Source organism: Tiliqua scincoides, chromosome 14 (assembly GCF_035046505.1).
Source record: "Tiliqua scincoides isolate rTilSci1 chromosome 14, rTilSci1.hap2, whole genome shotgun sequence".
Classification (NCBI taxonomy): domain Eukaryota; kingdom Metazoa; phylum Chordata; class Lepidosauria; order Squamata; family Scincidae; genus Tiliqua; species Tiliqua scincoides.
In genome coordinates, this window is record NC_089834.1 from 12,234,225 (window position 1) to 12,248,814 (window position 14,590).

General features: G+C 55.7%; 1 protein-coding gene across 4 annotated transcripts in view; it reads right to left on the reverse strand.

Annotated features, from left to right (window-relative positions):
- KIAA1671 (KIAA1671 ortholog) overlaps nt 1–14,590 on the reverse strand; it is a 40,047-nt gene that overhangs the window by 5,649 nt on the left and 19,808 nt on the right. For 2 of the 4 annotated variants that reach the window (XM_066609669.1, XM_066609668.1), the window contains exons 6-8: nt 2,354–2,472; nt 394–634; nt 123–300 (exon numbers count right to left, since the gene is read on the reverse strand). In XM_066609669.1, the coding sequence (XP_066465766.1) occupies nt 123–300; nt 394–634; nt 2,354–2,472 (538 nt within the window). Of the gene's footprint in view, nt 1–122; nt 301–393; nt 635–2,353; nt 2,473–5,044; nt 5,123–10,242; nt 11,565–14,590 lie in introns of those variants that run through there. The other 2 variants (XM_066609670.1, XM_066609671.1) reach the window with 2 other exon arrangements.

Here is a 14,590-nt window from a genome sequence, read left to right on the forward strand (position 1 = left end):
CGCTTGGGATCAGGGAGGAAGAGCCCGGCAGGGGACCCCGTCAGTGTGTGGGTTGGCTCACTCACTTGAGCCGCACACGGAACCCCTTCTACTCTGTCAGAAGGCTCCCGGTCCTTTGCTACCTGTCCCATCCTGGAACATCCAGGGGCTGTCCGCCTCCTCTGTCACAGAGAGCCGATGGGCTGTGTCTCCACCAGTGCTGCGCCTGAGGGAGTGGGAGATGGGGGCCCGGTGCTGGCGCCGCCGCTTGCTGAGCTGCACCCGGGTCTTCAGGGCACTGGAGTCCAGCACAGGGGTGTGCTTTGGGAGACAGAGGAACAAACAGAGAGGCCTCAGAGCTGTCGCCCTGGAGGGCTCCGAAACGCCACTCGGGCACCGCCCACCACAACTCACATCCAGGAAGGAGAAGTCCGGGCAGGCGTCTGCTGGCGCAGGGCCCTCGGTGCCGTCGGCCGAATCCACGTCTGTGCCGGAGCGGTCCAGGCTGGCGCTTCGTCGGTCCCTCGAGGAATCGTGCCGATCAGCCGCGGAGGCAGAATCGGTTTGGGAGGAGAAGGACGAGAGCCGGCTGCCGGGGAGCTGCTTCTGGGCCGAGGCCACGTTGCTTTCCGAGGAAGGAGACTCTGGCACGAAGCTGGGACGACCAGCAGAGACAGAGCAAGTGGTGTGACAGGCAGCAGGAGAAGAGGCGAAGGAACGGAGGGCTCTGATGCAGGTGAGCCGCTCCAGCCCCCTGACCCCACCACGCGCAGCCTGCTGCTCTGGGCTCAGCCCAAAGGCTCGTTTAGGAAGACAGAAGAAAGTCAGCTGCCTCCCTGAACAGCAGGGGGCGCTGCAACCCATCACTCCACAAGGGAGGCTGGCCGCTACGCTTCCGGGGGGGGGGGCAGAAACGCAGGTGGCAGAGGCAGGCAGGCCCTCACCAGGTCCAGGCAGACAAAGGTGCAATATGCAGGGGAAGTGGTGCCCCCACCCCAGCCTGGCAACAAGTGTGGAAAACCTCCGCGGACTCCTAGGGAAGACAAGCTGGTTCCTGAGCTGCCTGCTCAACTGCAGCCACAAAGGGGGAGGAATCCTGGTCCACCAGCCGGACACTTCCCTCAACCTGCCAGGAAAGAGGGCAGCAGGAGAGACGCGGAATTATGTGGCCACCGGGCATGGAGGGCGCCACAGGCTTTGCGCCGTGTCTCGCCACAAAGGTGGAACCTGGTCGCAGAGCGGCAGCAGCTTCTGATGTGCAAGCTCTGCTGCCTGGTCAGCAGACGACGCCACTCAGCGCAGTGTCCAAGGCCTGTGCCTCACCCTGCGAGTTCAGCACCACAGCCTTCCTTCCAACTAGGAAGACCCGTATCTCTCTGCCCTCTGGCAAGAAGGCCTCGCCCTCAAGCCCTGGCACAGATGCTGACCGACAGGCCTTGAGAATTGACCGGGCAGTTTCTTCTGCCAAGCAGTGCAGCCACGCCAGGTTGGACAGGGACCCCAAGCGCCCTCCGTGGATGGCTCGCTTTGGCAACTGTCCCAGTAAGTGCAGGCTGTCTCCCAGGGAGGGTCTCCAGGACTCCGGCCTTGAGAAGAGCAAAGTGAGGGAAGAGTGGCACTCTTGGGAACAGGCCTGTGCCTTTTAACGGACATCTCAGGTCCCACCTCTGACTTGCAAGGCTCTTCCCTGGTTCAATATTTATCTTCTGCCAGGGACTGCGCAGAGCACAGAAGTGACTCAGGTCTTGGCAAGGAAGGTTTCAACGATGAGGCGGAGCCCGAAGGCTGACAACAAGAGGCAGGGGCAGCAATGGAGGGGCAAGTGAGGGGGGAGGAAGAGGGAGGGCTTGGCAAGCTGGTCCTTGCATGGGCAGTGCACAGGCGGGGGTGGGAGAAGGGAGCCAAGGGGCCAGCTCTAGGAAAAGCAGGAGAGTGGCACAGGGGCAGGGAACTCTGCACGTGAGAAAGGGAGGCCTGTGGCTCAGCAGGACAAGAACAGCACTTGGGGCAGACGGAGGGTAAAGGAAAACTAAGGGCTGGAGACACAAAACAGGTCTCTCTTACAGAAGACGGGAGGCCACCAGCTGTGGCTTCTGTGAATCCCCAGAACTTCTGGGCTGAGCAGGTTGCTCAGCAGTCTTCACTGAGTGGGGAACTGCAGCTCGCAGTCCCTGGGCAGAGGCACCACCAGCCAGGGGCTGAACTAGAACGGATTCAGTTTTTAATGCTGAAAAGGGTGGGGAGTGGGGGTCGAGCAAGAGCGCTTGGCTAGCACTTGCTTGTCTGAAGAGGGCCTGCTGACAGAGAGGCTTCCCGGTCTGACCAACCTGCAGCTGATCAAGGAGAATGGCCCAGACCCCGGCAGCGCCCTCACCTGTCCCCACTGCGCCGCTGGTCACTCCAGGTGCCATACTGGCTGTCAGGTTCCTGGACCAGGGTGTCCGTGTCCTTGGCCTCAGCAGCGGGTCTGCCAAAACACTCTTTCAGCTGGTCCTGCAAGACAGGAAAAAGGAGACCATGTGAGCAGCCTGCAAAGGCTAGAAACCCAGGACCAGAACTGAACAAGAACTGGGGGGCACAAAGAGCAAGGCCTGAAGCAGCAGTCCCTGAAGATGTATCTGGGGGGCCTTCTGGGGTTCCGCGGGAAGGACAATTGCCCAGTCCAGTGCTATGGAATCCAGTCACCACATTTCAAAGACACAGCCGTCTCATCTTGGAAGACACCAGCACAATGCCACATATCTCTGAAATGCTTCCACGGCTGCTTCCTAAGAATTGACCCTGTCACAGGGGACAGGAACCACGGGAAGGCTGTCTTTGCAGGTACCCCTCTCAGGGAGGCTGAAACCAGCGTGACTGTCCCAAGAACCCTGCAAGAATGAAAGCCATTTTCATTCAAGAGCCCCTGGAGATAAACTGCTGGCGCGGGGTCTGAATCAGGTGCCTGCGTTCAACTCAAGTGTTCTCAGAAGGCTCCCTCACCGTGTGGGGGCACAGTAAGAAAGCATCACAGAACATCCCAAGGAGCTTTTCCCAACATGCAAAATTTCCCCAGAAAACCCAATCCACCATGGCCAACGTCTGCCTGCAACGCCAAGCATATCAAGTGCACTGGCAGCCTCCCCCCTCCCCCAAACTCTAGGTATGGGGCACCCAATCAATTTACACTAACTCATAGAAGCCCCCTAAACAAGGTGTTCCTTCCAACTGGTGAATCGCTTTTTCTGTTCAGCTGCTGAACATCTGAAACAGCCACTGATCAAGTCCGACCTCAGACACCGTCGGGACTGACTGGCAGTTCTCCAGGGTTTCAGAGAAGGGTCCTTTCCAGGCCTGCCTGGAGACATGGGCAGAGACTGACCCTGGGGTCTCATGGGTGCACAGTGGGTCCCTTCTGCAGAGCCGCAGCCCGTCCCTCTTCCAGCACACCTGCCACCCCTTTTGTTGACAGTGCAGCAGAATACGTGGAGAGGGTGCTCGTCATGTGCCTCCTCTCTCTCTCTCTGCTGGCAATTGGGCCATGATTAGGTCACTACAAATGGGCTCCGCTCAACCAAAAAAACTGGTCTGTGTTAATTAACAGAGGCAGCAAAGCAGAAGAGCAGAATGGAGCTGGGTCAGCACAAGAAAGGGCCATTGTTTGCACACAGCCCCACTCCAGACTGTGCAAGATGCAAGCCTCACCACCACCACAACAACCACTCTTCACAGACCAGGAATCCAAAGGTGCTCAGAGGTGGAAGGTGTTCCTTCCAACTGCTGAATCACTTTTTCTGTTCAGCTGCTGAACATCTGAAACAGCCACTGATCAAGTCCGACCTCAGACACCGTCGGCACTGACTGGCAGTTCTCCAGGGTTTCAGAGAAGGGTCCTTCCCAGGCCTGCCTGGAGACATGGGCAGAGACTGACCCTGGGGTCTCGTGGGTGCACAGTGGGGCTTGTAACGCTCTAGGGAAGCTCCTGACTTGCTCTCAGGACTGCCTCCAACAGCTCTCCACAGGAAAGATGGGCAGGAGATGCCAATGGAAGGTAGCAGGATATTCAGCACCCACCCACCCACCCCAACTGTGAGAAGCCTGGAAACAGCATGATGCAGAGCCATCGGCAAGCCCCCCCCCCCAGCTATGCGCGGCACCAGTGGTCTCAGCTAGGGGAGGCCATGCATGGTCTTTTTGCGCCATACGAGACTTGTGGTCTCCAGCCCACATCCAGTGGAGAGCCAGCTCACACACACGCTTCCTCAGGTCCACTCTGAGCTTCACAGCACAGCCCTGCAAATTCCACGTTCCTTCTCTACGATGCTTTTTGGCCACTCTCTCTCACTGCTGCCGGTTTGGTTTGCAGGTGCCACTTTGCTAAGCCCCCCCCCCCCCACACACACATTGCCTATCAAGAGAGACACTTGTGGTGTCTAGGCGTGGGTGGGTGGCTGGCCCCACGGTTAGACCTCACACCCTGCCTTCTCGTCCTATGTCTCTTGCAAAGGGATGGGCAGTGGCTAAACTGCACCTTGCCCTACCTGGGCCCCCAGCCACAGCAGCCACAGCAGCGCCATGTGGCCCACGCATCAGTGGGGCCAAGAGCCACCTGCTACACTGCAAAGTCCCACAAGTGGTTGGTCGGTTGAAAAAACATGGCACTGGATCAAAGCGCTCACAGCTGGGCAGGGAAATGACGTGAAGCGCAACGGAACACACCCATCAGAGCAACAATAAGAACCCAAGACAGAGGCCAGCTCCTTTGCACACCGATAGTCAAACACCAAGGAGAGAGGTCCGGCTTGGAAGAAGGACCCAGAGGAGGGAATGCCTCCTCCAAGGACTGCGCCTGCAGTGACAGGCGTGCGCTCCTCTAGACTCAAAGGATGCTTCTCATGCAAGAGCTGCTCTTGCAAACTGGAGTGACCACCTGACTGGAACTCAGGCCAGTCCCCAACCAAGACCCCCAGTCAGATGCCAGAGCTAACGCCCCCCCACCACCACCACTCTCCCTTCATCTGATTGGAGGCTGGGGAGACCAGCTTCCCTCGTCTGTCCCCCCAGGCCGACACTTCCAAGTACTCACCAGTGGAGAGAGGAGCTTTGCGCACAGGGACTTCCGCATCCTGCAGGGTCCGCTCCTCCCAGGCCGAGTCTTCCTGCGCAGAGCGGCTCCCCAAGCCCCAGGCCCCTTCCCTCCCCCACACATGGCTGTGGCCGCTGCAGCAACAGATAAACAGTTCCTAGAACTGGGCAGGATCCGATCCCAGCTGACTTCACTGGCGGCAGCGATAATCTGGAAGGCTTCCCACAGCATGAGGGCAGCAGGCTTTCCTGTACGTGCTGACGAGAGGCAGGCTGAAAGGGGAGGCCTGCAGCAGCCAAGGCCAGTCCAATGCCCCCCCCCGCCTTGCCAGCTCGGCTGGGGTCTATCAAATGGGGGTGTCGAGCGTGCCGTCCCTCACTCGCTGTCTGAAATGGCTGACCCAGGAGCAGGTTTACCAAGAATTCCCCACTCTGAGTGTGGATGCCAGGAAGAGGAGTTCAGCACAGGACCGGTCTGTCTAGGTTGGCACTACCTACATCAAGTGGCAGCCGCCCTTCAGGGCCTCCAGGAAGGGAGGAGAGTCTTTCCCTGGCCTGGCTGGAGAGACCACCAGGGACTTCATGCCCACAGAGCAGGAGCCCTTGGCAACCACCCTCTCATCCCAGCCGAGGGCCCTAAACCAAGATGCTAAGTCAGCAGGAGGTGCCCAAATATGTGACACCTGCAGTCTGCAATGACACAGTCCAGGTTCCCTTTCACCTGCAGCTTACTGTGACCAGGTTGCCAAGGCTGGGCGAAGGGAGAAAGTTCCACATTTGTGGGGCAGCCACCAAGCACACCCCCTTGAGCACTCTCACAGTGTGGGGGGGGGGAGAGAAGAGAGATGGCTGGGACTGGGCTGATCTTTAAAAGCACATGGGGTTTTGAGGAAGGAAGGGGCCTTATCACGGGGGCAGCGGAGCCCACCAGACCCTCTGGCAGCACTGCTCAATGCACCACTGGGAGTGAGTGGAGGCCCCACAGCAGGGTTCAGGGCAGGGTCTGCCCCAGGTCCCCCAAACACTTGGCACAGAGGACTCTTGTGGGGATCCTGGAGATGAGCTGGTGGCTTGGAAACACACCCCAGCCCCCCCCCCCCCCGAAACACAGGCACTTCCCACCAAGAAAGGAGCAGCGGAACTTTTGTGCACGTCCACAGAGCAAGGCGCAGGGCTAATTTAAGCAGCTCTTTTGCTCTTGACACGTAGCCGCACATCCCACCTACTCTTGTGCTGTGCAGCTCCAATGCTCACGTCACCCGCTGCTACAGCTCCACGGTTGCCATGCAACAGGAAGGCCGCCTGAACAGCCCAGGCAATGCCGCCTCTTGCTCCCACGGCATCCCACAAGGGGGATGCGCTCTCTGGGGCCAGCAGGCACTTCTGTGTGCTCTCTTGGTGTCTCAACCCTGCGGGGCAGTTTTCCTTGCGCCTGTTTCAGGGCTAACAGCATCACAGCACACAAGTGACAGGCAGACACAGTCGCCCTGTTCCCAAAGCTCAGGGTCTGAAGGCAACAGGAAGGTGGGGGGCGAGGGCTGCAAAGACAAGACCACAAACCTCCCTGTGGTGCAGTCAGAGGAGACTTCAGTGAAGAGGAAACTGGGCAGAGGGGGAGCTCAACTGACATGCCCCCAAAAAGCCCTGCACCTCCACCATTCTCACAGGAATGAGGGTGGCTAATGATCATCAGACTTCAAACACCTGACCCAAAGCAGACCACCTAATGGTCACAGCACTACAACACAAGACTCCCAAGCAAGAGTAAAAAAGCCAAAATTTCAGAGCAGGAGTGATAGCAGACCAGCAAAAGCCCCCTGAAGCAGGCAGTCCTTCATCTGGCACCAGCATGCGGGCAGAGGGGGCACCCAGAGTGCTTCACAGGGCGAGAGTTCCACAGGCCCAGTGGCCACCACAGAGAAGGCCCTCTCAGGCGTCAACACCCGCCTTACTTCAGAGGGTGACCAAGCCCTCCTGAGGCCCCCCCGGAGGATCTTCCCACTTCTTGTTTGCCATGAACCAGGGCTTGAAGCCTGGGTGCACGTGGCTGTGCAAATCATTAACAGTGTTCCTGAAAAACAAGGAGGGCAGACTTCTTTGTCCTTCAACCTGTGAGGGGGGGGCGGTACAAGAGGGTGTGTGGTTAACTCGAGGGATACACCCTGGCCAAATAGGAACCATATCCAAAGAGGCTGAGAAACAGCCCTTGCGAAGACCCACGAGAACCTTCTTACCCAATGTAGAGATTCCTGCTGCAGGGAAAGCGTGGCAGGCTGTGTGCAAGAGCATGTCACAGCCCCACAAGCTCATGGGAAACTCAGGGACAGGAATCCACCTGAAATGTTCTCCTCCCAAGCTACAAGCTCTCCAATTAGAGAGGCACTAATTGACCTCCCATTTCCTGGCAGGATACTTTGGTGCACTCTTCAAATCACTGAAACGGTTCTTGAATGCCAGAGCTTCAACTTCACCTACTGAAAAACACTCTAGTGGTTAACAAATGAGCAGCAAAACCAACAGCACTGCGGGAGGCAGCCTGCAAATCACAACTGCTGAACACGTCCTTCCACTTCTAAAACTGTCCCATGTCTTCTCGCTGCTTAGTCTCAGACTATAAGGCAGGTAACTTACTTTTACCTCAGTTAAGAGGCACTTGAAGTGGCTTCTCAGTGCTGTACCACCCAGAACATTAGCGCAGCAGTGGGAGAAGCATGGGAAAGCAGCTGGCCTTCCCTAACCTCCGAGTTGCAAGGAAGTGGGGACCAGGTCAGCTTCATGCAAAGTCTCACAGAGCGAGGACAAGGCTGTGGTGCCTGCATTTGGAGCGCCAGGAGCTGTTTCCCCAATGAGACTGTGCAGCCCAGACTTCCTTCCTGTGGAGCCAGCTGCCGGTGCTTGCTGCAGTAGGAAGCAAGCCTCAGCAAAGAACACAGGCCAGGAAGCTCCAGGGACTCCAACTGCATCCGAGATGGGAGCTCAGAGTCACAGCAGGGGCAGCATCTAGGCTACTGGACCCAGAAAGAAGACCAGCTTTGAGTCCATCAATCACCACCACTGGAAAGAGTTTGCAGAGACTTTCTCCCTGTTTGCCAAAATCCTAGGTGGGGGCCAGTGGTCAGGACTGAAGGAACAGATCAGGAAGCCACATCACGTCAGGACACTGAGTCAAGAGGAGACAGGATTTGGGGACAAAATGGAGCAAGATGAGAATATGGAATTCGACTGACACATCCAACAGTCATTTCCCCTGAGTCCCGACTGCTCCAGTCCACCGAGTGGGTTCCCGGGGACCATCCCAGATTGAGTGCACGCTAGCCAAGCAGAAGCACAATCAGAAATATATGGCCATGATCCGGGGGGGGGGGTGGTCTAGATTACACACTTACAGCAGTTAAGCCCTCAAGGCTTCCACCGAGAAAACCCTGGGAATGGTAATCTTTGCAGAATGGGTGCAAGAGCACCACAACTTTGAGGGCCTAAACCATCGCGATCTGGAGCAGCTCCCGTTTCTTTCCCTGGGACTTGTCTAGGAGGATCTCCCTGAGTGTTGCTCTATCTGCGGGGGCTTTGAGCCAAAAGAGTAAACAACATGATGCAGACAAAGCCCTGATCATGTCAATGTTCTGGCATAGGCTCGATTTTGTGCTCATGACCTTAACTCAGCGGCCAGTTTAAAGTCCTGAGGGTGAACAAATATTTGCAGGTCTGAAACAGAACTTGGCTTAGACAACTGCCAGCGCAGTCCCAGCAAAAATGCAGTGAGCCACAAGAGGCTTCCTGCACAGGTGGAGGGGAGCAGCTTTGCCTCCTTGGTCCAACTTTCCACAGAGCCAAAGAGAACATACAGCAAAGCACATACACGCCATGCGTATGTGGTATTCATTGGCCTGTTCTTCATGCCACACTGCTGTATCACCTGGTTCATCAAGCGTCACCAAGTCCTTCAAGAAGGCTTCATCACGAAGCCATTTTTCACCTCTGTGATTCTGATCATCTCCACGTCAAGGCCAGTTACACAAACACTCCTTGGGCACTCCCTTTGCAGTGACTTCATTCCTGAAACAATCTGCCTTCTCCTGGCTCTTGCACAAAGCCTCCTTTTCAGTTCCTTTGGCTGGAACAGCCACAGAGCAAACAAAGAACAGGTCAGGCCATGAGGTTTCAAAATTTAACTCCTTGCTCTTGCAGAGCGCAAGCACCTGGATGCAGAAGCCAGACTTCTGCAACGTGGTCGACAGCAGGAAGTGAAATCTGGAGCCAATTAAGGAGGAGGAAACTGGGGAGTTGGGGGAACATGCTGCTGGGGGTGACTTGCTGGACTCCAGGTGGTGGTCCACTTCCCTGGCAACTCACTTCTGGGGTGAATCTGATGGATAACTAACCGCCACCCAGAAATCCCATCTGGCCCCTCGAAGGGCTGTCAGCAGAAGGCAGCAAGATGGAACGAGGCGGATGAGCACTTTTTGGTCTGGCCCCTTCTCAAGAGGGAAAAAGGAAAGAACTGGCCTGCCCAAATTGGAGGCCAGAGGAGCTTTCCTGGGTTGGCCATCAGTAGGTGTTAAGATGCCAAAGGGGCAAACTCGAGCAGACATTTAGAAACTGATGTAAGGCGCTTGGATCGGATTGTTACACAAAAAGGAGGTGTTCAGAAAACGTGTCACTTTTTGCATTGCTACCCAACTCTCACTTCAGAGGAGGGCTGGATAAGGCCCTGCCAGGCAGCTCCCAAACACAATGACACCCAGTGTCAGGGACCCAGCCATGACCTGCCAGGGTTTAGCCCCAGAAGCCATTGTCAAAAACACTCAGGAGAACCCAGAGCCTTCCTCCCTTCCCCTACTGTCTGCCAGAGTTCTGGAATTCCATGACAGAGGATGAGACATCTGTAGAAAGCAGAGACCCCGTACCTACCTACTTGGAAACCACGCAGGGGCAGCCCTCAATCTTTCACGTTCCCTGTCCCAGCAACAGCAATCCTTCCGGTTACTGAAAGAACTCTCACTGTCCTCCATCACTCGAGGACCTTACGGACAGGCAAGGCAAGTTAGAACCTTGGAAAAGGCAGAATGACTAAGGCCTGGCAGCTTGGCTTTCCCTTCAGATGAAACACACACACACACACACTCCTGGACGTACGGAACGACAAACACCACGACAACCCCAGCTCAGCTCATGCCACGCAGATAGAAAGATGCTTACAAGGTCAGGCTGCTCTGAACTGGCTTGCCTCTTCCTCAGAGAGGAAAGCCTTTGCTGACTCCGCACAGAAAACCTCCGGAAGGACTCCCTGCTCCTGGACGCAAAGTGCCTGAACGAGGAGGTGCGCTTGAAGGGGGCTCTGCCTGCCCCATCCCCTGCCGTCCGTTCGTGGGCCACCGCGGTCGTGACCAAGTTCAGTGCCTCCTGCAAGGACCGTCGCACTGAGCCCACCCAGTGGGTCATGTGGGTCTGGGCCACCGACAGTTTGTCTCCGAGGTAATCCATCTCTCCGGGACACAAAAAAGGGGGCCCAGGGGTGCTGGGCTGAGAGAAAAGCCAAGAAATTCACCTTCACCTAAGATGAGAATTGGAGCTGGCTGGGAATACTGAACAATCAAAACATTCTGAGAGGCTGGTAGCAGATGTGCAAACCGAGAGGACAGGTGCAAAAGGAGAGGGTCCACGCAAGTGGCTGGGTGGCCTCCGAGTTTAAAAATAAAGGTGTTTTTTTCTTCAGTGGCAGCTTCCTCCATGAACCCTGCAGAAATGCAGCTGGGGCGTCAGGCACATTCCCAAGCAGAAGGGCATTCCCTTCCCTCCCAGAAAGGTCCTTCTCCAGAGCCAGAGCAGGAATCTCCACTACAGAAGACCTCCCCTTCGGCCCTGCTGGGTTTCCGAGTTAGCGACAAGGCAGACCAAGTTCCAAAGCTCTCCTCTGAGCCGCCCGCTGGACGTGCCACTTAAGATCTTGGGAGACACGCAGTTCTGCCCAAGCAGGGGTCTGTGGTCATCGCAGGAATCGGCCCGGCCTGTCACAGGGTGCTTTTAGCCTTCGGCATCACCGCTGCATTCCTTCAGTGCTACAGCCGCAGAAGTCCCGAGAGAGACAGTCGGTGTCTAGCGGAGCAAGGCTGGGAACTGACTGCGAGACCACCGGGCTGTGGTCTGCTCACAGCCAGCCAGCCATTCTTCTGAACAGCCCCGCAGCTGGGGAGAGGAATCTTGCAGAGAGGAGGATATCCCTGGAAGATGCAGGGGAAGCAGCAGAGAGGGATGCTTCCCGGCCCTTCGTTTCACCTCCTCTCTGCCTGTGTGCCGTCAGCCGGCATCCCCTGAGACTGCACTGGGCAAGCTCACCTGGCTCTTTCCAGGGGAGGGAGAGGATACCACCCTTGCTGGTGCAGAGGCTGTGGCATCCCAGCTCGGCTTGGCTCCGCTCCTTCCCTTTCTCCTCTGCAACAGGAAGGAAAACAATGAGGTAGGTGAAACAGCCGCAGAGGTCTTCCCGAGGAAGAGGCTGGGCTGGGCTTGATTATAGTACAGGCGGGGTCGCCATGGCAACCAAGGGAACAGCATCTGCCTGTTGACTGGGCAGACAGCACTGAGCAGGTCCGCTGGAATGATTCACAGTTTGCACAGGGTCACGTGGAAGTCGGGCACTTCTTGCAGATTTAACTCTTGCATGGAAGCGATGGCAGCAGAAGCCCCTTGTGCACTTGGCTGTACTCCCGGGAAAGCAGCCGTTCCATTGCAAAAGCCCTGGCTTGCTGCTTGCACATCACACACACACAGCCTTCAAGACTGCTTTGTAAGATCAGGTATTCTCAGGAAGGCTGTGCAAATCCCTCACAGACACATCTTTCTCTGCTCAGCCAACAGCCTTGCTCCTAAGACTTCTCCCAGAGCTAGTAAGCTGCCTCAGATCAGCACAGGCGCTGTCAGGGCAAATCGCCCGTCAACCCGGGCAGTACAAGTTGCACAAAGTGATGGCAGGAATAATGCCGCTGCAGGTCTAACACTCTCTGTGGGTTGGAGCAACTTCCTTACACAATGCCCTGGCACTGTGTGCCAAGACAGACCACCAGCTCACCTCCTAGCACTGCAAGAAACACCTGTGCGCAGCTCGGGGGGAATTGTGGAACATACCGAGAGGTACCCACCAGGCAGAAGAACAGAAGCCCAAGACATTCAGGACACAGATTTGACCCAAGGACTACAAAACCCACTGTGTTTGCAACAGCCTCAGGTGGCTATGAGAGGCAGAGGACATGTTGCTACTGCTGACTACCAGAGAGATGGGGGTGAGACGACAGCATGTGGGGTGGAGTAACGGGATCTCCAGCTTCTCCCTCTAAGTCACAAAGGTCAAATCCAGCCAAAGTCTTCACGGTCTTAACTTAGTTACCATCTGCTGGCTGCCTGGTGGCTAAACAGCACGGCTGACCCGACTCTGGCTCTTGCTGCAGCTTCTCAGGAGGTTTCCCACACCGGATGCCCACACCAAGAACATCCTTTCGGCACTAATTTGAGGTGCGTTAGGAACCCCCCCTCACTATCTCTCTCATATCCCCCTTAAGACCCAACTGAGCATCTTGGCAGATCTGCTGAACAGATGGTTTGAGAGGAGGAGGGTGGCCGGGGTACAAGTGCCTCTCCTTCTGCATCAGGCGCGCTTCGGACACCAAGCATAGCTGCTCCATAGATGGCTGAGTCCGAACCAGTGCCCTCACCAGGAAGCCCGTCAGGACAGCATTTTCCAAAGTCCCACAACAGAAGGGTAGTAACCTCCCTGCCGCCCCAACCAACCTCACTAGACTCACTTGCCTGCAGCATTCTGGAAAGAGGGGAATCTGTTTTCCTTAGGGGTGGGGGTGGAGCCCCACTCATTCAAAGCTGTCACTTAGCAACTACCTGGAAAGAAAACACACTTCCCAAGGCTGGAAAGCCTGTTCGGGGAACGATCATCCCCATTTTCTTGTGCATTTCAAGCTCCTGGCTTCCCAAACTCAGCAGTCTAAAAACTGCCACTGGAGCTCAGTGGTCAGTCTAGATGTTCTTTCATTGGAAGATGCCTCGCAGGCCAAAGATGCAACACTAATACTGTTGTATGGGGGGGGGGGGTTCTAGAGGGACACAGAGAGTAGAACATTCATTTTTATTGAATTCCACTAGAACATTCCAAGTGCACAAGCACAACAATGAAAGGGGAAGACGTGGCATTGACGGGAAATCAGACTTCCCTGAGGAACAGAAAGTTCCTTTCCCCCCCCCACCCTACAAAAATCAAGGTGCTTCCAACTACATCCTAACTCAAAGGTGCAGCAGGAACAGCTCCAGTCACGCATCTTCATTTAAATGGAAAGGTTTGCATTTTCACTGCCTGCCATTTCTGCCAAATCTGTGAAGAAATGAAGCAACTGCAACACAGAAGGGCTTCCGAATCATTTCTGAGTAAACCACCTAATTCCGGCAAGGGTCAAACACAGACAACTTATGGGCTTTCCATGCAGAAGGGGATGTGAAAGTGTGCGGTGTGACCTTAAATCACTCTTGAAGGAACAGATCCTGACATGCTTTTTTAAAACGTCAACAGCCCAAAGCAGGTACGGGGCTGAATGAGAGGTGAGCATCATTCGCAGCACGTCACAAGCCAGTGGAAGGATAGGCTGTTTAAGAGCCATGTGGCCGTTGGAAGGGAGTACTTCCAAACACCTCCCACCAGAGTTCCCTCTTAAAGGGATACCCAACAGGGCCTAGACCACCTCTGTTGTTTATTTGGGACAAATCAGTGACCTAAAGAGAGTAACTTCCAGCTTCCCTGCCTGGTCACCTGCAGGTCATTCTTACTGACCACAGGTGACCAGCCGTTTGCAACTCTGATGTGGCAGATTAAATTCTAAGGCAGAATCTCAGTGTCTCTGCTCCTTACCCAGGAAGGAGTGAGCAGGTCTATACAGAGCCTAAAAGAAAACACCCCCAGGCAAATATTTTTCTTGTTTCAAAACAGTGAACTGACGTGCCACAGCTAACAGCTGAAACCTGTGCCAGAGTATATTACAGCTGCGCACTGAAAGCCTGGTGGAGATGCAGGACGCACTCCATCCTGCCCATCTATGTGGCTCTGCTGCTCCAGGAGGGCCTGAGGCCTCTTCAGCGTGCCCTTGTAAGGCTGCAGCGGCTACACATTCCATAGCAATCCTGGTTCATGTTAATCAGAAAGCTCACTTCCTCTGAACCAGCTGGTTTTGCCAGAGACGGTTTAAAAATAGTCAGAGGCCTGAGCTCAGCTTCATCCCAGGAGAACAGGTGTCTGAAAGTCCCCACCTACTTCTGCGTCAATAGGAGTCAAACCCCTGCCTCCTGCCGTGTCTTCCTGCTTACACCACTGGCCCCAAAGGAGGGCGATGAGGCTCTCAAAGAGTTTCTTCAGTCATCTTAACTCCATGTACAGAAATAAGGCCCTGAGGATACTTGAAAGCTTCTAGCTCTGGGTCACAGGTCTCCTGCAACAGCAGACAGCCACTCCCACAGCCAGGGGCAATGCTCCCCCCTCCCCTTGTTTAATGTT